The following is a 23,890-nucleotide window of genomic DNA, read 5'->3' on the forward strand; positions in this document are numbered from 1 at the left end:
TTTACTGCAAGACTCTTACCCCTATATCCTGCATGCAAAGCTTGCAGCTCCTTCTCTGGCACAAGAGACGGTTATTACTGCAAGACTCTTTTCCCTATATACTGCATGCAAAGCTTGCAGCTCCTCCTCTGGCACAAGAGACGGTTATTACTGCAAGACTCTTACCCCTATATCCTGCATGCACAGCTCGCAGCTCCTCCTCTGGCACAAGAGACGGTTATTACTGCAAGACTCTTACCCCTATATCTTGCATGCACAGCTTGCAGCTCCTCCTCTGGCACAAGAGACGGTTATTACTGCAAGACTCTTACCCCTATATCCTGCATGCAAAACTCGCAGCTCCTCCTCTGGCACAAGAGACGGTTATTACTGCAAGACTCTTACCCCTATATCCTCCATACACAACTTGCAGCTCCTCTTCTGGCACAAGAGACGGTTATTACTGCAAGACTCTTACCCCTATATCCTGCATGCAAAGCTTGCAGCTCCTCCTCTGGCACAAGAGACGGTTATTACTGCAAGACCCTTACCCCTATATCCTGCATGCACAGATCGCAGCGCCTCCTCTGGCACAAGATATGGATATTGCTGCAAGACTCTTACCCCTATATCCTGCATGCAAAGCTTGCAGCTCCTCCTCTGGCACAAGAGACGGTTATTACTGCAAGACTCTTACCCCTATATCCTGCATGCGCAGCTCCTCCTCTGGCACAAGAGACGGTTATTACTGCAAGACTCTTACCCCTATATCCTGCATGTACAACTTGCAGCTCCTCCTCTGGCACAAGAGACGGTTATTACTGCAAGACTCTTATCCCTATATCCTGCATGCAAAGCTTGCAGCTCCTCCTCTGGCACAAGAGACGGTTATTACTGCAAGACTCTTACCCCTATATCCTGAATGCACAGCTCGCAGCTCCTCCTCTGGCACAAGAGACGGTTATTACTGCAAGACTCTTACCCCTATATCTTGCATGCAAAGCTTTCAGCTCCTCCTCTGGCACAAGAGACGGTTATTACTGCAAGACTCTTACCCCTATATCCTCCATACACAACTTGCAGCTCCTCTTCTGGCACAAGAGACGGTTATTACTGCAAGACTCTTACCGCTATATCCTCCATACACAACTTGCAGCTCCTCTTCTGGCACAAGAGACGGTTATTACTGCAAGACTCTTACCCCTACATCCTGCATGCAAAGCTTGCAGCTCCTCCTCTGGCACAAGAGATGGATATTGCTGCAAGACTCTTACCCCTATATCCTGCATGCACAGCTCGCAGCTCCTCCTCTGGCACAAGAGACGGTTATTACTGCAAGACTCTTACCCCTATATCCTGCATGCAAAGCTCGCAGCTCCTCCTCTGGCACAAGAGACGGTTATTACTGCAAGACTCTTACCCCTATATCATGCATGCAAAGCTTGCAGCTCCTCCTCTGGCACAAGAGACGGTTATTACTGCGAGACTCTTACCCCTATATCCTGCATGCACAACTTGCAGATCCTCCTCTGGCACAAGAGACAGTTATTACTACAAGAGTCTTACCCCTATATCCTGCATGCAAAGCTTGCAGCTCCTCCTCTGGCACAAGAGACGGTTATTACTGCAAGACTCTTACCCCTATATCCTGCATGCACAGCTCGCAGCTCCTCCTCTGGCACAAGAGATGGATATTGCTGCAAGACTCTCACCCCTATATCCTGCATGCAAAGCTTGCAGCTCCTCCTCTGGCACAAGAGATGGATATTGCTGCAAGACTCTCACCCCTATATCCTGCATGCAAAGCTTGCAGCTCCTCCTCTGGCTCAAGAGACGGTTATTACTGCAAGACTCTTACCCCTATATCCTGCATGCAAAGCTTGCAGCTCCTCCTCTGGCACAAGAGACAGTTATTACTGCAAGACTCTTACCCCTATATCCTGCATGCAAAGCTTGCAGCTCTTCCTCTGGCACAAGAGACGGTTATTACTGCAAGACTCTTACCCCTATATCCTGCATGCAAAGCTTGCAGCTTCTCCTCTGGCACAAGACACGGTTATTATTGCAAGACTCTTACCCCTATATCCTGCATGCACAACTTGCAGCTCCTCCTCTGGCACAAGAGACGGTTATTACTGCAAGACTCTTACCCCTATATCCTGCATGCAAAGCTTGCAGCTCCTCCTCTGGCACAAGAGATGGATATTGCTGCAGGACTCTTACCCCTATATCCTGCATGCAAAGCTCGCAGCTCCTCCTCTGGCACAAGAGACGGTTATTACTGCAAGACTCTTACCCCTATATCCTGCATGCAAAGCTCGCAGCTCCTCCTCTGGCACAAGAGACGGTTATTACTGCAAGACTCTTACCCCTATATCCTGCATGCACAACTTGCAGCTCCTCCTCTGGCACAAGAGACGGTTATTACTGCAAGACTTTTACCCCTACATCCTGCATGCACAACTTGCAGCTCCTCCTCTGGCACAAGAGATGGATATTGCTGCAAGACTCTTACCCTTATATCCTGCATGCAAAGCTTGCAGCTCCTCCTCTGGCACAAGAGATGGATATTGCTGCAAGACTCTTACCCCTATATCCTGCATGCAAAGCTCGCAGCTCCTCCTCTGGCACAAGAGACGGTTATTACTGCAAGACTCTTACCCCTATATCCTGCATGCAAAGCTCGCAGCTCCTCCTCTGGCACAAGAGGCGGTTATTACTGCAAGACTCTTACCCCTATATCCTGCATGCAAAGCTTGCAGCTCCTCCTCTGGCACAAGAGACGGTTATTACTGCAAGACTCTTACCCCTATATCCTGCATGCAAAGCTTGCAGCTCCTCCTCTGGCACAAGAGATGGTTATTACTGCAAGACTCTTACCCCTATATCCTGCATGCACAGCTCGCAGCTCCTCCTCTGGCACAAGAGACGGTTATTACTGCAAGACTCTTACCCCTATATCCTGCATGCAAAGCTTGCAGCTCCTCCTCTGGCACAAGAGACGGTTATTATTGCAAGACTCTTACCCCTATATCCTGCATGCACAACTTGCAGCTCCTCCTCTGGCACAAGAGACGGTTATTACTGCAAGACTCTTACCCCTATATCCTGCATGCAAAGCTTGCAGCTCCTCTGGCACAAGAGACGGTTATTACTGCAAGACTCTTGCCCCTATATCCTGCATGCACAGCTCGCAGCTCCTCCTCTGGCACTAGAGATGGATATTGCTGCAAGACTCTTACTCATATATCCTGCATGCACAACTCCCAGAACGTCCTTTGCCACAAGAGACGGGTATTGCTGCAAGAACCTTACCCATATATCCTGCATGCACAGCTTGCAGCTCCTCCTCTGGCACAAGAGACGGTTATTACTGCAAGACTATTACCCCTATATTCTGCATGCACAACTTGCAGCTCCTCCTCTGGCACAAGAGACGGTTAATACTGCAAGACTATTACCCCTATATCCTGCATGCACAACTTGCAGCTCCTCCTCTGGCACAAGAGACAATTAATACTGCAAGACTATTACCCCTATATCCTGCATGCAGAACTTGCAGCTCCTCCTCTGGCACAAGAGACGGTTATTACTGCAAGACTCTTACCCCTATATCCTGCATACACAACTTGCAGCTCCTCTTCTGGCACAAGAGACGGTTATTACTGCAAGACTCTACCCCTATATCCTGCATGCAAAGCTTGCAGCTCCTCCTCTGGCACAAGAGACGGTTATTACTGCAAGACTCTTACCCCTATATCCTGCATGCACAGCTCGCAGCTCCTCCTCTGGCACAAGAGACGGTTATTACTGCAAGACTCTTACCCCTATATCCTGCATGCAAACCTCGCAGCTCCTCCTCTGGCACAAGAGACGGTTATTAATGCAAGAGTCTTACCCCTATATCCTGCATGAAAAGCTCGCAGCTCATCCTCTGGCACAAGAGACGGTTATTACTGCAAGACTCTTACCCCTATATCCTGCATGCAAAGCTTGCAGCTCCTCCTCTGGCACAAGAGACGGTTATTACTGCAAGACCCTTACATCTATATCCTGCATGCAAAGTTTGCAGCTCCTCCTCTGGCACATGAGACAGTTATTACTGCAAGACTCTTACCCCTATATCCTGCATGCAAAGCTTGCAGCTCCTCGTCTGGCTCAAGAGAGGGTTATTACTGCAAGACTCTTACCCCTATATCCTGCATGCCCAGCTCGCAGCTCCTCCTCTGGCACAAGAGACGGATATTGCTGCAAGACTCTTACCCCTATATCCTGCATGCAGAGCTTGCAGCTCCTCCTCTGGCACAAGAGACGGTTATTACTGCAAGACTCTTACCCCTATATCCTGCATGCAGAACCCCCAGCACTGCCTTCGGCAGAAGACAAGGACCTAGTCGTAGGACCCCTACCTGTACATCCTGTGTGCAGTACCACTAGCATAAGAAAAGTTCATACTGAAAGGAGTCCTACCCGTGTATCATGCATGCACAACTTGCAGCTCCACCTCTGGCACAAGAGACAGTTATTACTGCAAGACTCTTACCCCTATATCCTGCATGCAAAGCTTGCAGCTCCCCCTCTGGCACAAGAGACGGTCATGACTGCAAGACTCTTAACCCTATATTTTGCATGCAAAGCTTGCAGCTCCTCTTCTGGCACAAGAGACGGTTATTACTGCAAGACTCTTACCCCTATATCCTGCATTCGCAGCTCCTCCTCTGGCACAAGAGATGGATATTGCTGCAAGACTTACCCCTATATCCTGCATGCAAAGCTTGCAGCTCTTCCTCTGGCACAAGAGACGATTACTGCAAGACTCTTACTCCTATATCCTGCATGCACAACTCACAGAACGTCCTTTGCCACAAGAGACGGGTATTGCTGCAAGAACCTTACCCATATATCCTGCATGCAGAACCCCCAGCACTGCCTTCGGCAGAAGACAAGGACCTAGTCGTAGGACCCCTACCTGTACATCCTGTGTGCAGTACCACTAGCATAAGAAAAGTTCATACTGAAAGGAGTCCTACCCGTGTATCATGCATGCATTACCCATGGCATACTCGTGTCTGCTGCAATCTGTTTAAACTTTTAGAATTGTTTTACGTATAATGTGAATGTTTACTGCCTCAAATTGTGCATTGTTTCAGTTCTTATTTTGTGTGTGTTGGAGAGAGATGTTGTACTAGAGTTCTTTTTTTCCTACCGACAGAACAATGCTGCACGTTACCGTCTTGGGGCACTCCAGGCAAATTCTTTGTGCAATCTGTTGTCCTTTAAATACGAAGTAAAACACGAGGACCAGTCCTTCCGGTTTTGTGCAAAGCTTCTTTATGGCGACAGCGTCCGCTGTCTTCCCACAGAGGTCGACCTCATTTGCCAAGGTAAGGAAGAAGATTGCTACCACTTTTGCACTATTTCTTTCTGGTTCAGGTGACTACCAAGGTTGTGCTACATTGTGGCAATATGTGTGGTGCTACTTGCAGTAGCTCTTGAGTCATTTGTGCTGGAAACATTTCTTTAATTTTGAAGTCTTCAAATTGTGCAGCTGGTGGTGGATTAACTATCAAGTGGGGTGAAACCATAATTATACAGAAATCACAGTGGCTTCAGAATTCCATAGCTCCAGCCAGTGTCCCTGTCTGTACCTTTGTTCCTTTCATAATTTGTCTTCTAGAGAATAAAGTTGATTTAGTTATATCATAATTGTTCCCATACAATATATCACAACGTTCCATGCATGGGCTTGTGTGAAATAAGAAATATATATATATATATATATTCACTGAAAAAACCATAGGTTATAGACCATATATAGTTAGGAATTAGCATTTACAAAACCTTAAAAATTCACTGAAAAAACCATAGGTTATAGACCATATATAGTTAGGGATTAGCATTTAAAAAACCTTATTTTACTCACACAAAACCATTGAAATTCCATATATAGTTAGTTGTACTAACTATATATCACGCACCCGCAATCCACTGCTGATGATGTCACATATTACATCATTCATGACATGGTCAGTGACATCACTGATGACATCACTGATGACATCTCAAATGACATCACTGATGACATCACTGATGACATCATCCAGTGACTGTGTGTTTCTGTAAAGTTTAAATATGTTTTACATATTGAAGAATGAGTAGATGTAGAAGTGTCTGGATGAAGGATTTAGTAGGTGCGTGACTGACTGTATGAGTGAGTGATTAAATGTGTCTCACTGAGTGCATGGGTTAGTGACTAAACTGTCTTAATTTGTGCATCATTATGTCTGTTGTTCTGTAAACTGCTGCATGTGTTGATCAGTAGCTATATGAGTAACTATATAGGTTATTGATTGGTTGCCCAAGCATTTGTATGGTAGACTGAGTGTGTGTGTGAGTGGCTGGGAAGTGTATGACTCTGTGCATAGATGTATGGGTTCAAAAGTGCATGTTGGAAACAGCTGTATGGGCGGTTGACTGTGTGCATGACTGTATTGGTGAGTGAATAGATATCTCAGTGCTACATGTCAAATTAAGTACATATGTAAAATACAGTACATGTGAGAGTTGACATATATAAATAACTGTGCATAAGAGCCAGTGAATGTGTGAGTGGCTGTATGGATCATTGTGAACTTGTATCCAGGATTGTATAAGTGAGTAAATATGTTTTAGTATTTGTTTGAATAAGTAAGTAAGGTGTGTTTAACTGTATAGTTAAGGAAATGGAGGTGTGATTGATTGTTTGCATGACTGTCTAGGTGTGTGTGTAACTTCATGGATGAGTGACAATCTGTGAGTCTGTGTTTACACTGAGTGTATCTAAGGTTATATTAGAGTCTGAAGAGGTTCATCGTATTATCACAACAGTGATGTCATCAGTAATATCATTTGAGATGTCATCAGTGGAGTAGTGTGGCTCACTGGTTAGAGGCGGCAGACCTGAGAGCAGAGGACGGCCCGGGACCAGGGTTCGATTCCCGACGCGGCAGGTTTCTGGACCAGGGTCAGCGGACTCGATAATTCTCTCGCCTCGGTGCCCACTCTGATCAGCGATCACACTCGGCAACTCTGGGCACTAGCTTGCCTCATCTTCACTAACGGCCCCACCAGACCGCCGGGGATGCCTGGTCTCACCCTGGAGATACCCATTAAGGGACCATCTCTCAGGGAAACCAGGAAGGGTTTCGCAGCGGTCGAAGCGCGGAGGTACCCCTTCGGGAGTGATTCCAGCGCTATATAAGCACATAATTAATTAATTAATTAATTAATTAATTAATTAATTAATCAGTGATGTCATCAGTGATGTCATTTGAGATGTCATCAGTGATGTCATCAGTGATGTCATTTGAGATGTCATCAGTGATGTCATCAGTGATGTCACTGACCATGTCATGAATGATGTAATATGTGACATCATCAGCAGTGGATTGCGGGTGCGTGATATATAGTTAGTACAACTAACTATATATGGAATTTCAATGGTTTTGTGTGAGTAAAATAAGGTTTTTTAAATGCTAATCCCTAACTATATATGGTCTATAACCTATGGTTTTTTCAGTGAATTTTTAAGGTTTTGTAAATGCTAATTCCTAACTATATATGGTCTATAACCTATGGTTTTTTCAGTGAATTTCATTGGTTTTTTAATAGCTAATATCAAAACCTTTACAATGTATTATTCTTTAAAAAGAAAAATATTTTTTACATGTTTTTTATACAATTTTTTTTTTATTTTTTTTTGTTTCGCTCCCAGTACGCGTACCGGTTAGCTTCCCGTTAGCTCAATCCGGAGGCGCGACCCGGTACGCGAACTGGTAAACGTTCCTTTAGCGCACCTCTCGCGTTACAAAACAACATCGCGACGCTTCGCGTCAGCATGACGTTTCGCGTTCTCGCGTAATACGTCATATTACGTGCTACGTTCGCGTACCCGGAAGCGCAGCGGTACGCGAACCGGAAGCGATCCGCGGCGCGGCGCCGACCGCGTAATGTAAACATAGCAGGTCATGTGACTCGATAATAACACTTTTCATTGGTTCATTTCACTTTTGGTTTCCTAATGATGTAATACAAGGTCATGTGATCTAAAATGGACACTTTTCATTGGTTTAGAACTTTTGTTTTTCCCAAATGATGAAAACCCCTCCTTCTTTCATCACTCTGACTTTCATCTTGGTGAGAGAAAGACCCTTTATTGAGACTTTGTGATGGCTTCATTAGTAGCTTCAGCTGGTGCTAGCCCACCACCTCCACCAAATCCAAGAAAGAGAGGACCACCTGCAGAAGTAATTCTGCAAGAAGAGGAAGAACAGGAAGAGGAGGAAGAGGAGGAAGAGCATGAGTTTTTGCCAGAGGAGCCCAGGAGGTACAATCGACAGGAGAATTATATCTGGCAATTCTACAGAATTCCTGAGGGGCAAAAGAAAGTGAATGCTCGTTACGTGTTTTGCCGCATATGCGGTGACAGATTGTCAAGGGGCACTGATAAAAAATATAGTTATGGCAATCATACTATGCATCGGCATATGAGTAGGTGGCACCCAAATAACTATAGTGCTGCCCAGCTACGTGACCAACAACAAAATCCCCTCCAAATGGCAAGAAGATCGGTGGTTCCAGAGGTGTCGGGACCAGAGGCGAGGGAGGTGATTGCAAACATCCAAATGTTGTTTGGGCACGTAAAACAAGTGTGCGTGGAATGTGGCGCTTTCATCTGCTACAGAGAAAGTAGCATCACTTTGATTTTGCGAGCAATTCAAAATCATATTAATGTTTGCACAAGACGCACCAAAAAATAAATTCTTTTTTTTTTTTTGCTCCTGTTGAGCCCTTTATAATGGATCGTTTTTGTTTCCCCCCCCCCCAAAAAAACCAAAAAAATTTTAAAAACGTTCAGAAAATACAAAAAAAGTAAAAAAATGTTCAAAAAATACTAAAAAAAATATAAAACAACAAAAACATAAAAAAAAAAGTTCTTTTCAGAACTAACTCCCCATTATAAAAAAATTGGTAGAATATTTGGAACTCTGCCAACCTGTATTTCTCTTAGTTCGCTCCCGGAGCGCTACCCGGTACGCGTACCGGAAGCTAACCAAAAAAATATTTTTTAAAAAAGAACAGTAACTATAAGGGAAGGAAATACACAGTTATGTTAAAAGAAAGACAGCTATAGGGAGTAAACTAACGATACTGTTACCTACAATCCACTGCTGTTGATGTTACTGACCATGTGTGCAAGCAGTAGATAACCTCCTTGCAAATGAGGACATTTTACAACCTCAGAGACTACAATCTATATTCCATGATTATGAAATTTCTGACAATGAAATGTTAGAAAGTTTAATAAATTATGAAACACAATAAAAAAAGTTAAAAAAAAAAAAAAAAATCAACAAAACCAACAATCAATTAACATACAGCATTTGAAAAGTCTATCATTCATTTTTTATTGTGATACGCTCCCCAGTACGCTTCCCGGTTCGCGTGCCGGGCGCTAACCACGAAAAAAAACAAAAAAAATTTTTTTTTTTTTTTGCTTAGCGGGGCCCCTTTAAAGCCTCCACATCAAACCTAGGGGGTCAGGGAGTATCTACTATGCCCCCTTAAGGTCATTTGCCCCTTCGCTTTTGACCTCCTCTTGTCTCTCGATCCTACCGAGAGACAAGATGGCGGCCGCTCCGGACTGTTTAGAATGTTGACAGACACCGGAGAGCCAATCAACTTCGCTACGCGAAGTTCCGTTACGCGTCAAGTACGCGTACCGGGGCGCTGCCTGGTCCGCGCTTACAGATATATATCTTTTTTTGAACGTTATTTTCTCAAAATCCACTGCAGCACATATATTGAGACCTACAAAAGGCACATCGGGCTACCAGTCCCTACAATTTTGCCAAGTTTCGTGCAAATCCATTCAGCCGTTCGGGCTAAAAGTGAGGCTAACCGCCCTATGGAAAACTCAATGTTAAAAACACGTTTTGGGACCCCCCTTTTTTCTCGGCCCCCCCTGGACCAACTCCCCCCAAATTTCCAGTGGCTGCTCAGAAACAAAATGTTCCATTTTCCAGAAAATTTCAGCCAATTCCGTCCACAAACGCCAAAGTTATTAGACATAGAATTTTCAAAAATCCCATAGGGAAAAAATCCTAACTATATATACCTACTGGCGACCGCCAGTAGGTAATATATATATTATTTTCCAAATCTTCGTGGTACATAACAGTGAAACTTTAGTAGAATATGTAGTACATGTGAAAGTACAGAATTAACATCACGGTGAGGTGTCTCTTTCACAGTGTTAGAATTAACATATTGATAGGAGGGTGTCTTTCACTCTCGCAGGTTACAATTGGAATGAAAGGAGTGCGACATTCATTAGTGCATAAGGAGTCTGCAATAAGTCAGCTCAGTCTATCAGGAGATGGGTGGGATTGGACTGTTTGTGGAGTGGCTCTAGAAAGATTCACACTACGTATCGCTCACTCTGGTGAGCTGGTTGGATAGGTGGAGGTCCATCAGCAGTGTTGGATAGAAAGGTGCATAATGGAGCCCAGATATCTTTGGGTTTGGAGGACGAAAGTTGTAAATCTGAATGTGTTTCACATTTGGTGTTGCATAACCATTTTTTTTCGAGATGAGCATATGCTTTTCCACCACAAATACAATCTCCTTTTCGGTAAGAGAAAGGCCAACCCGCGTACCCCCACAGGATCTCCTTAACGTTGCCCAGTAATACCGTTCGTGGTCGCAGTTAAATTCAGCAGTCCAACATGTCTGACATAGTGTTAACTGGATCGTTCCAGAATGCTTGTATGGCCATACAATGCTATGTCGAATGAAAGGAATCTGCGTGTTGTAGGCCACATTTAGGACAAGAATGGAATTTGAAGACCTATGTCTTAGCACGCTTAGCAGGTGTGGAATAGACTTGGTGGAGAAATTTGAGAGGAAGTACCTTGTGTTGATGATGCATAGAGACCAGTTTTGTTTGTGTGCAACATTTGTTCCACTGAACCTATGTCTCTTTCCCAACCAAGTGTGGCACATGCCGTGTATAGCTGAGATCCCTAGTGGGTAGCATCAGTGGACCTCATGAGGGCAGTCTGTGGAGTAAAATACTGAGTTTCTCAGAGTATCCTGGTAGATGTGCTTGAGCAGTGTGTGTCAGCCTACTACTTTATAAACATAATAACCACTTCTGGGGTTATTTCTTTCATAAAAGAATAGTTCATCTATCTAGAATAATAAACGATCCCTACCACCAGATGCTCAGGTAACTTAATAAAAGGTCCTGCAAAGTCATTTGCTATTTTGTCCAAAGTTACATCAGTTATAGGTATCTTGTTCCATGTCGTTTTTGTGGTTTTCCAATGTTTATCTGCTAATAAATACTCTCTAAACAAATCCTACACAAAGCCTAATAATCTTCTTATCTGTTAACTTCAAACGCCCTTCATGAGCACATTGAAGAAACCTTGCCCTGAGTGACTCTGAAGGACTACATGGATGCTTTCTCATAACAGTTCCCTCTCACCACTCAAGGTGAATGCTTGACTGTAACTCTGCAAACCCTCTTGTATGTGCCTGCCTAATGGCCACCCCTCACATATATTTAGTTAAATCTTGATATGCATCAACACCACTCCTGTTATGTTATTTATGTTATTTATTTTCTTCTATAGCGCACGGCTTCTCCAAAGAGCAGCCCGGCGCTTTAGCGAAGAGAACTTGATACAGCGTAACAACACAACAACTAAAAACTGAAGAGAAAAAAGCCAAAGAAACCCTATGCAGAAAAGAGCCAAGTTTTTAATTCCTTCCTAAAAACAAGAAGGTTACTTGCCCTTCGTAAAACCAGAGGTAGCTCGTTCCAGCCCCGCGAAGCCAGATACCGGAAAGCCCGGCCTCCAGTTCTGGAACGCTTAATGACAGGCACAGCCACTTTGGCCAAAGAAGCAGATCGTAAAGCCCTACTAGGCAGGTAAAAAGAGAAGCGTTTCCCAATGTACTTAGGGCCGATACCGTGAAGGGCTTTAAAAACCACAGTTAGGCTTTTGAATAGGATTCTCTTAGAGATGGGCAACCAATGCAAAGCTTTGAGTAACTCAGCGGCATTGGCCCGTCTCGGGAGTCCAAAAATGGCTCGAGCCGCAGAATTCTGCACCACTTGCAGGCGGGTCAAAAGATATTTGGGTAGACCCAAATAGAGGGCGTTCGCATAATCCAAACGCGACCCTATTAACGCCTGCACAATTGTTTTTTTGTGGTGAAGTGACAGCAAAGGAAGAAATTTCCTAAGCATCCTGAGAATGCCAAAGCATTTCCCTGAAAGCCCGATGATATGGGGCCTAAAGGATAAGTCACTATCAATCAGAATTCCAAGGTTTTTCGCCTTGACAGAGGCATTGTCCGGGGGGAACATATCCTGTGGCCACCAGGCCTTCCAGCTAGGATCGGGAGTGCAGCCAAAAAAAAGCAACTCCGATTTATCGGAGTTGCATTTGAGACCCTGACATCGGAACCACTCGAAGACAGCATCGAGACAGTCCCTAATACGTATGCCATCGAAAGACCCACCTCTGTCACATGTGAACAGAAGCTGGGTATCGTCAGCATAGGATATGATCTGGGCGCCAAAGGATTCCGCAACCGCCGCCAGAGGGGCCATAAAGATGTTAAACAGCATGGGGCTAAGAATGGAGCCTTGAGGCACCCCCACCTCTAGCGGCGACATATCAGCAGAAAAAGGAGGCGCCCAGATCATTTGCCGGCGGCCGGTCAGAAAAGATTTAAACCAGCTCAACACCGTCCCCCGTAGGCCGATTTCCCAGAGTCTTATCAGGAGGCCTTCATGGGGGACGGTGTCAAACGCCGCCGACAAATCAAGCATAACCAACATGGCCTTGACTCCAGAATCTAAAACCTCCCTGATGGCGTCGGTAACCTCGAGGAGGGCAGTCTCCGTGCTAAAATTCGCACGGAAGCTAGATTGAGACATGTGAAGAAGGTCGTTCTCCTCGATAAAGTTGGAGATCGACCGATGTACATGCTTCTCGGTTACTTTCGCCAGCGCCGGGAGGAGAGAGATCGGCCTGTAGTTTGCGTGTATGAGAGGGTCACGGTTTGGCTTTTTGATCAGCGGTAGGATCAGAGCGCATTTCCAGGCCTGAGGGACCACACCAGTGGACAGAGAGGAGTTAAGAAGTGGGTTCAGTAAGGTGTTAAGAACTGATGCCACTCTCCCCAGACACTTCGCAGGACAAGGATCCAGCGGCGAGCCAGACTTCAAATGGGACAGAAGGTCAAAGGAATTAGTAAGGGTCATAGGAGGGAATTCACACATAAAAAGACCATTGCCATCCAGAGGAGGCAGGGACAACCGACAGCTAACGCCCAACAAGGGGCAGGCAGGAGGAAAGGAGTCCTGAATGGATTTAATTTTATCAACAAAGAACTCAGCTAGTTGCTTTATCCAAGCTTCTGAGTGCGTGTGAGAGGGAGTGTTTAGGGAAGGAGAAATAAAATCCTTTACAATTCTAAAAATCTCTCTAGTAGCGTTGTCGGCCTCATCTATTCTGCGCTCCAAAAACGCCTTTTTCCCCACCCAGATTTGCCTGTGGTATGATCTTGTCACCACTCTATATTGCAATCTCTCGGCTGGATCATAGGCTCGTCGCCAGGCCCTTTCCGCCTTCTTACACTTCTGACGTAGGGCCTTCAGATGCGGAGTAAACCATGGAGCGGAACTACGTCTCTCAGTAGATTGTCCTCTTCTCAGGAGCCAGCACCTCCAATCTGGCCAAAAACCAATTCTGGAAGAGAACAAGATCCTCTTCCAGATTGCCAGAAAGTTGACAAGGGAAACTGAGGAGGGCTTCGTATAACATATCAGCAGAGATCAAGTGAAAAGGCCGAGAGGTCCTCGCGATGTTTTTTAGAGGCTTCGTCCGAGATGTAGCAGTAGAGAGGAGTGCAAAGTTAATTAAAAAATGATCAGACCACAGGACAGGCTGCGGGGGAGACACATTTATTGGTCTTGTAGAAAAGACCTGATCCAAAGTGTGACCTTTGTTATGAGTCGGCCCCTGAACGAAAGGTACCAGCCCTAACGGAGCCGTAATATCGATAAGTTTTAGAACCTCAGGGTCTGAGTTGCTGTCCATGTGCAAATTAAGATCACCTAGCAGGATACACTGCTCTGATCTGAGACACGGCACGGAGAGTGCCGCTTGCAAGTCATCAAAAAAAAGACCCAAGGGGTCCCGGCGTTCTATAAAGAAGGATCCCAGTACAGGCTTGAGAGGGAGAAAAGTGAAGGGTAAATCCTAAGGACTCACAGCCCTGAATATTGTTTACAGGAAAGGTCGTACAGAGAAAGCGATTGTCCACAATCAAAGCCACACCTCCTCCTCTACCAATCGCTCTGTCCCTCCTAAAGATATTATAATTAGGAGGTAAGGCATTAGCCAAATCCGGGGCAGAGCCTTCCCCCAACCAGGTCTCAGTGAGGAATAGGCAAGATGTATTCGTTTCCCTCAAGAGATTCCAAATGTTGAGGGAGGGACAACTCAACGATCTGGTATTGAGAAGGAGACAGTGGTAGTGGAGCGGAGAAATATCCGACAAGGGGCCCCGCAGAGCTGGAAGACGCCAACCGCACTCCGTACATCCCTTCCTGAGAGCCCGACCACCAGGAAAAATGTGGTGGCAAGAACCACGAACAACACGTAAGGAAAGGAGGTCCTCCGAGGAGTAGGAGAGCATACTTACTAAAGCAGCGGTAACAACAAAGATAGTCCTGCTGTCTCGCCCCGGCCGCCTCCGAGACGCTGACGGGCGCAGACGGGCAGGACTCTGGCAAGACTCAGGCACAGCGAAGGCACGCCCGCTGCGCGATTCCACTGCGCGGAAAAATGGGAGCTTTAAGTAGATATCCCTCAGGGCGTGAGGAGCGCTAGACCGCTCACTACTGGTGTTCCTCGGCGTCCACACCACTCCAAGATGGCGCCCGTTATCACCCCACCACCCGGAACCGGACCCGCGAAAAATGCGGTGAATTCCGATTATGATGCAGGAAAGGGGCCCTAAGTAATAGCAGCTAAGAACAGGGGATAAGTATAACACAAAAGAAATAAAATAGGTAAAAGGAGATTTAAAAGAGCAGTGCGATCGTAAAGCGCTTAGCGTTATGCAGCATTCAGTGTCTTCATCAAGGGCTTTCCCCCAAATGCTCGCCTTAAGTAGATATCCCTCAGGGCGTGAGGAGCGCTAGACCGCTCACTACTGGTGTTCCTCGGCGTCCACACCACTCCAAGATGGCGCCCGTTATCACCCCCACCACCCGGAACCGGACCCGCGAAAAATGCGGTGAATTCCGATTATGATGCAGGTAAGGGGCCCTAAGTAATAGCAGCTAAGAACAGGGGATAAGTATAACACAAAAGAAATAAAATAGGTAAAAGGAGATTTAAAAGAGCAGCGCGATCGTAAAGCGCTTAGCGTTATGCAGCATTCAGTGTCTTCAGTGTCTTCATCAAGGGCTTTCCCCCAAATGCTCGCCTTAAATAGATATCCCTCAGGGCGTGAGGAGCGCTAGACCGCTCACTACTGGTGTTTCTCGGCGTCCACACCACTCCAAGATGGCGCCCGTTATCACCCCACCACCCGGAACCGGACCCGCGAAAAATGCGGTGAATTCCGATTATGATGCAGGTAAGGGGCCCTAAGTAATAGCAGCTAAGAACAGGGGATAAGTATAACACAAAAGAAATAAAATAGGTAAAAGGAGATTTAAAAGAGCAGCGCGATCGTAAAGCGCTTAGCGTTATGCAGCATTCAGTGTCTTCAGTGTCTCCTGCAGTAATGTTCCCACTCATCCGATTTTATAGTCCCTTTACTTTCTACTGCAGTATCCAGTCAAGCAAGAACACATTCATGTTCACTGTTGCCACTCTCATCACAGCAACAAGACCCGTTAGAGCCGAAACTTATCATGCCACGTGCTTTACGGAATAAATTAATAGCAGCAAACTTTGCTCTGGAGTGGTTTGTGATTTTCCCATCTCCCACACGAAGTGTGGGAAATATGTTTTGGATCTATATGCGGAATACCAAGACACTCACATCATGCATGCTGTTGCACTGTTTTGAATAATCCATCTGTGTTGCCATCCTGAGTGAGCAGCTATTGATTTGTAATTATAATGTGTGTATATATATATATATAACCACGCCACTGAGGAAGAGAGCATGTCGCTCTTGAAACGCATCTGGCATGAACTATTTTGAACTTCCCCCCCCTTCAATAAAGCTGGCAGCAGGCTAGCAAGCTACAGCGTGAGTCATTTTTCTTCCAAGAGGCTGGTCTTATTTTGGGTCTCTGCAAGTTTTGGATTTATGGCGGCTGTCCCGGCCGTGACAAGAACAGTCCACCGCTGGTCAGCGGGTCCCGGCAGGTCCCACATGCACCAAGCAGCAGGAATGGAAGAACAGCAATCGCCTATGCAGTATGGCTGTGCCCTGCTCATTTTGGCAAGCCACAAAGCAGGGCAGCGGAGGTGAAGGTGGAGGATTTCTACCCACTTGGGATTTATTTTTGTATTGCTGGCAATGAAGCGCTCCAATTCAGGACTTCATCAACCACAAGGACGTGCTGTCGGCCACGCCCTACAGGCAGGTGATATTCATTTACAGCGCTCCACTGTAGTTTTAACCACGCCACTGAGGAAGAGAGCATGTCGCTCTTGAAACGCGTCTGGCATGAACTATTTTGAACTTCCCCCCCTTCAATAAAGCTGGCAGCAGGCTAGCAAGCTACAGCGTGAGTCATTTTTCTTCCAAGAGGCTGGTCTTATTTTGGGTCTCTGCAAGTATATATATATAAGAAGCCACGGTAGGGGAATACAGCGGAGTTTCTTTATTGAGGTTAAACAGATGGGCGTATGCATTTCGGCCGTGTGGCCTCTTCAGCGCCCCAGGTGTAACAGGTGAGATTTGCCGCCCAACAGTTCTGCCTCAACTCAAATAGTTCTAGTTGGCTCCACCCACAAGCGGAGATCAATGTAACGGGGGTGAAACAAACTACATGTCCCAGCATGCAGTGGTTCTTGCCAGGACTGTCGCAAGTGTGCGTGTAAGGCAGGATCTGCAAGCAGCTTTCACCCGATGTCCCGCACTGCCTTTCCACAATGTTGAAGCTCCTTGCGTCCCCAACTGCACAACCGCCACAGACAGGTAAACTTCCACGGGGGTAAGTGTAGCAGTGCGCCTCACCCAGTGCAACGTTGCATCGCTTCGGTTCCTCCTGAATGCCGTGGTGGGCCTGGTCCTTCCGATACCTCGGATCCAAAGGAAAATTCCGCCAAAACAGAACAGCACCAGTGATGACCAGGCCAGCTTGCGTGCAGGGGCTTCTGTTGCACATCGCTGGCTAGCAGTGCAGAATATGCCACAAATACCTTCTCCAAAGAAAGTCAGAAGCCACGGTAGGGGAATACAGAGGAGTTTCTCTATTGAGGTTAAACAGATGGGCGTGGGCGTATGCATTTCGGCCGTGTGGCCTCTTCAGCGCCCCAGGTGTAACAGGTGAGATTTGCCGCCCAACAGTTCTGCCCCAACTCAAGTAGTTCTAGTTGGCTCCACCCACAAGCGGAGATCAGTGTCACCTGCTTCAGTGTAACGGGGGTGAAACAAACTACATGTCCCAGCATGCAGTGGTTCTTGCCAGGACTGTCGCAAGTGTGCGTGTAAGGCAGGATCTGCAAGCAGCTTTCACCCGATGTCCCGCACTGCCTTTCCACAATGTTGAAGCTCCTTGCGTCCCCAACTGCACAACCGCCACAGGCAGGTAAACTTTCACGGGGGTAAGTGCGGCAGTGCGCCTCACCCAGTGCAAAGTTGCATCGCTTCTGTTCCTCCTGAATGCCGTGGTGGGCCTGGTCCTTCCGATACCTCGGACCCAAAGGAAAATTCCGCCAAAACAGAACAGCGCCAGTGATGACCAGGCCAGCTTGCGTGCAGGGGCTTCTGTTGCACGTCGCTGGCTAGCAGTGCAGAATATGCCACAAATACCTTCTCCAAAGAAAGTCAGAAGCCACGGTAGGGGAATACAGCGGTGTTTCTTTATTGAGGTTAAACAGATGGGCGTGGGCGTATGCATTTCGGCCATGTGGCCTCTTCAGCGCCCCAGGTGTAACAGGTGAGATTTGCCGCCCAACAGTTCTGCCCCAACTCAAATAGTTCTAGTTGGCTCCACCCACAAGCGGAGATCAGTGTCACCTGCTTCAGTGTAACGGGGGTGAAACAAACTACATGTCCCAGCATGCAGTGGTTCTTGCCAGGACTGTCGCAAGTGTGCGTGTAAGGCAGGATCTTCAAGCAGCTTTCACCCGATGTCCCGCACTGCCTTTCCTTTGCCTATATATATATAGGTCTGTGTATGTAATATAATACATAGTGGTGGCTGCCACTGTGCTATAATTAGGTAACACTTTCCAAGAGTTTTTTGTTTTGCTAATAATTTTGGCACCGGTTGATGAATCTTAATAAAGTTTATCCCCAATAATTTCCTCCACCACAGCTCCTTCCTGGAAATCTTGGGGGTAATCTGTCGAGCGGGGACCTGAGAAAAAGGGCTCACAAAACGTGTTTGCCCCATGCATTTTTCCATAGGACCTTAAGATAACACTGCAGCAAAAACAGCTGAACACTATTATATGAAATTTGGCAGAAAGCTAGATCTTTACCCAGAAAGTGTGCGTTTTGTGATTGTTGTAACCCTGTAAAGTCGTTTTTGAGAAATTACGGTTTAAAATGTAGGGATATGTGGCGCCAAAGGAGTCCCATGGAACTGGTAGATCAGTATATAAGTTGTGATTGGCTCAACTTTTACAGGGACATTGGGTCACCATTTTAAGACGCAGGGACTCAAACACTGTGTCCTGAAAAATGAATTGAAAAGAACATAGCGGGGCAGGCTAGGGAAACTCTGACACCAACCCCCCACTTAGGCATTGTGAGGGACAAAAGTTAAAAACAATAACGTTTTTGATTATTTCATGGTACCACTGGAAAAAAATAAAATATTTTACCAAAGTACCTAAAATCGAGGTAGCTCCTTTTTTCATTAAAATCCTCCCAGGGTGTGCCAGGGCCCGAGGAGGAGGGGCAGCCCATTACGTTTTATTGAATTAAATTCCATCCCCCAGGGCCCAACGCAAGTCAGTGTCCTGGGACCTCATCTCCCAACCACGGAATATGGCAGACTTGTTCCCTGCCCGTGAAAGCAAAGATGCTCCTGCCAAGCGGGAGCACATATAAATGTGGCTGGCTCCCAAGAATGGATACTGGCGGTAAGATGGCAGACTGTGGGGGACTTGGCCCGCAACCCCCAACAAATGGATGTGTTTATTGGGGCACCCACCCCAATAAAAAGGGTGGGTTGGCTTCCACAAGCAGCCGGCAAGACTGCTGGGGTATTGAGTCTCCTGTGTAGCCCCAAGAATAATATTCGTTTGGTGTGCACCGGGTGGGTTCGGGGCAGCCAGAAAATGAAAAAAGAAATGCTGACATTATGCCACACAGATAAACAGCAGTGGCTTATCTGCTCATTAACTAGTCACTCCTCCTGAGAGGAGTGCCATATAATCCCCTCCAAGGGCTTTGCTTTTGCTGTTTTTTGTTTCTGGTGGTGCCCCAAAAAGGACGAGGGCACCGCAAACTATTTTTTAAATTTTTGTTTGGGAGAGCTGCAGGGTGCCACAGGGAGCACGGCAACCCCTCTGGAGATTTTTTTAAACAAATTTGCAGTAATTCTCCTGGGATATTAAATACATGGCCCAAGGAAAGCTTTCTATAATTTTTTTAAAGCACTCCGAGCTGGTGCTGTGTGTTCTTCAGCTGGTGTGCTCGGACCACTTTTTGGTTGATCCTATGGCTTTATTATGTGGCCAAAATAATGTTATAGTTAGACTGAAATACATGTTTATGGTTATTTTGATTAAAGGTGTTTTATTTAAAATATTTTAGTGATAACTACTATTAAGAAACATCGCAATGTGTGTATTAAAAATGAATGCATTTGATTATATTGACTAAATTGTTTTATTTGGTAAATTATGACATATGGTTGATTGTTTTTTAATGTGGTGACCTTGTGGTGACCTTGTAGATTTGCTTTAAGTATGTTGGTGTGGTGACACCCTGACAAAGCTAGTAGGCCTAGTTTTTTTAAATATATCTTATGTTCTGAAATGTTGACGTCAGTAGGCCTGCCTTATTTATAATGGCACCTTACATTCTTATGCGGTACAAAAGGGGGTGGTTATGGACGGAGCATCTGAATCAATCAAACACTCACACCCAGTCAAAAGATCTGGGTTTAATCCATCACTGTTCTTTAGCCCACTCTGCCACCCCAGTTCAGACATGGCTATATGAAAATCAGTCTGACCCTGTGCCTCATGGGAACAGTCCAGCCCGAATTGCCAAGCCATGTCTTCCCTGGACCGGAAAAAAGCTTCCGAGGACCGGTTTCTGGCATTCCAGCCGTCTTCAGCCCAGCTTGCTTGAATCCAGTGGCAAAGTGAGCAAGGGACTCACGTCTGAGCATACCCTGCCACACTTATGGCGGCCAAAAGCGGTACAAAAGGGGGTGGTGATGGACGGAGCATCTGAATCAATCGAACACTCACACCCAGTCAAAAGATCTGGGGTTAATCCATCACCGTTCTTTAGCCCACTCTGCCACCCCAGTTCAGACATGGCTATATGCAAATCAGTCTGACCCTGTGCCTCATGGGAACAGTACAGCCCGAACTGCCAAGCCATGTCTTCCCTGGACCGGAAACAAGCTTCCGAGGACCGGTTTCTGGCATTCCAGCCGTCTTCAGCCCGGCTTGCTTGAATCCAGTGGCAAAGTGAGCAAGGGACTCAGGTCTGAGCATACCCTGCCACACTTATGGCGGCCAAAAGCGGTACAAAAGGGGGTGGTGATGGACGGAGCATCTGAATCAATCAAACACTCACACCCAGTCAAAAGATCTGGGTTTAATCCATCACCGTTCTTTAGCCCACTCTGCCCCCCCAGTTCAGACATGGCTATATGCAAATCAGTCTGACCCTGTGCCTCATGGGAACAGTCCAGCCCGAACTGCCAAGCCATGTCTTCCCTGGACCGGAAACAAGCTTCCGAGGACCGGTTTCTGGCATTCCAGCCGTCTTCAGCCCGGCTTGCTTGAATCCAGTGGCAAAGTGAGCAAGGGACTCACGTCTGAGCATACCCTGCCACACTTATGGCTGCCAAAAGCGGTACAAAAGGGGGTGGTGATGGATGGTGTGGAGTGCAAAAAAACAATGGATTTAGGCCCAGATCCTTGTACTGGGGTGAATGTATGACATTGTTCTACATTCTGTCCATCAACTGTGTTTTTTGCAATTTCACCCCGAGTGGGCTGGGGATGCTCAGACGTGAGTCCCAGGCTCTCCACACCACTGGAGTCAAGCTATCCAGGCTGATGAAGGCTGATAGCCAGAAACCGGTCCTTGGATGCTTGATTCCGGTCTGGGAAAGACATGGCTGGGTAGTTCGGACTGGACTGTTCCCATGAGGCACAGGGTCAGAGCTGATTTGCATATAGCCAGTGTCTAACCCAGGGTGGTGTGGAGTGCAAAAAAAGATGGATTTAGGCCCAGATCCTTGTACTGGGGTGAATGTATGACATTGTTCTACATTCTGTCCATCAACTGTGTTTTTTCCTTACATTCTTATGGCAAGGCGCTGTGGCAAACCCCTCGCTGGGCACAGCCGGAGATCAGCAATGGGTTGAACTAGTTAATATGATAATACAGTCTTATTTTACGTTAAAAAAACAATGGTTAAATTGATGTTCTAGTTGGGTAAAAATGTCAGTTTAAAAGAAAGTAATATTTTAAACTCGCAAAAAATGCAACTGCTGTCTTTACCTTCAACGTTTCGTATAAAACATAGCATTCTTCCACATGTGCCATGAAACATCAGGAAATCCGTACTAGCATTGTAATAAGGACAAAGACATCACTATTTATTTATTTATAAAGTTTTATATAGCGCGAACAAGATCCCGAAGGATAAGAGAGCTTTACAATAAATTGGTAGAGCGGACAAAAAGTAATAAACATAGTAATTGAGAAAAGGAGAAAACCAAAACAAACAAAAAAACAATGTTATAGTAATTACATTCCAAGTCTCTTCTTCCCGATTAACCCTGCCACAGGTACGAAAAGAATTGTCAGTCATCAGACTCCAGTGAGTGGCCCTCATGTCATTCCCCTGCTTTGTGAAACCCTGCAAGGAGTAGATCATCAGCCGCCTTAACGTCCGTCCTACTCTGACGTATTTCTTCTGCTGCCCCCCATTCTTTAACATCCTTTGTCCAACTCTGTTCCGTAGGACACGGAATGGAAACCCTCCTTTTTGCCATTAGGAGCCAATTGCATAAACTTCTGTTCCATTTTCCTATCCTTTCGTTTCTTAATGCTTCCCAGAGGCACTTGACTGGGTCTGCTTTCAGCATCACACCCTCAATATACCCCAGTCTTTGGACCATTAGGTCCCATAAATTGTGCACCGAGGGGCAGCACCAGGCCAAACGAAGGTAGGTAGCAGGGCTGCTCTGGCACCGGGGACACTCATCCATCTTAGTGGGGTCTATTCCATAAAGAATCATGGCCGCACCTTCTGTGTTGTTGCCCCGCTATGGATGGCCCCAGAAGGCATTTATTAAAACCTTTATTTTTAAAATGGGGCACTAGGTCATGCTGGGAGGCGACGGCTCTGTGTTTTACCTCCACAGACATTCAAGCGCTTGCTAGGGTTGGAAAGTTTGTGAGACTCTTGGTTAATTTCTTTTCACCCTCCTTGGCTCCTACGCTTCCTAATCCCCCCCCCCCCCCCCCGCCCCAAAAACGTATTACTGACTTTTTTCGTCCCCTGGTCTAGCACCTCTTGTTCTAATCTTTTTATTTTTGGATTTCAATAGCAACTTAACACTGGTAGTTTTAAGATTGTTTTTAAATGTATAGATTTTTTTTAAAAATGACAGTGTATTTCTTCAGTTTTGTTTCTTGCTGCGATAATTGTGCTAATATGGATATTTCACAGCAATGGTTTTAATTAACTATGCTAAACAAATAAACTAAACTAAACTGCGTCTATTCGGTGCGACAGGACCAGAGTGATATATGTATGGTGTGTGTATTTAAAATGTACCAATTTAAACCTTACATTACAGTACCCTCGTGGCACACAAATGCACTTCCACTGTGCTTCCTCCAACTACAGACCAAGTTCCTCCTCCCTGGCCAATTTACCCCTAAGTATGATCCTCGGCTTGTCCTCAATCATTGCCCTGTACAGGTGGGATATCAAGTGTTTGCCCCCACTAAACTCCAGCAGTGCCCTAAACATGTCCTAGGAGGGAGGGACTGTGGGATATGTTGGCCAAATGTCCCGTACTATGTCCATGATTCTCGCGTACAGTAAGAACTGACCCTGACCGACATCAAAGGCTTCCTGAGCTGCTTCAAATATAATGACTAGTTATAGTTAAGAGAAGTTACTCTATATAAGAAGGGCCTGGCTGGAACAGAACCTGCAGAGACGACGAATGGAGCACTGTCACAAGTAAATATTGCTTGTAATGGCTTTCAAGATGTTTCCACATCAACAGCTGGTTCCCCAGTAACCTAAGCCAGCTAAACAACCTACTTACCTAGCAAGATGTGGACTAGTTGTTCAGCTTAGATCTCATGTAAACGCGTCACACCAAGGATCATTTTTGGCACTGGTCCACATAGAGCATGCACTTGTTTCTTTACATCTACATATGTTTCAGTCAGTACATTCATGGTTTCTTCCTAGCTTTCAGTTGCAAAACAT

At 46.0% G+C, this 23,890-nt stretch overlaps 1 protein-coding gene across 7 annotated transcripts in view; it reads left to right on the top strand.

The window, feature by feature from the left end:
* The window catches only part of CENPO (centromere protein O), a 138,071-nt gene that overhangs the window by 111,935 nt on the left and 2,246 nt on the right, over window positions 1-23,890 (top strand). For all 7 annotated transcript variants that reach the window (XM_078649927.1, XM_078649924.1, XM_078649923.1 and 4 more), the window contains one exon: window positions 5,192-5,363. In XM_078649927.1, coding sequence (XP_078506053.1) covers window positions 5,192-5,363 — 172 coding nt within the window. The remainder of the gene's footprint in view (window positions 1-5,191; window positions 5,364-23,890) is intronic.

The sequence above is a fragment of the Lissotriton helveticus genome, chromosome 6, assembly GCF_964261635.1.
Source record: "Lissotriton helveticus chromosome 6, aLisHel1.1, whole genome shotgun sequence".
Classification (NCBI taxonomy): Eukaryota; Metazoa; Chordata; class Amphibia; order Caudata; family Salamandridae; genus Lissotriton; species Lissotriton helveticus.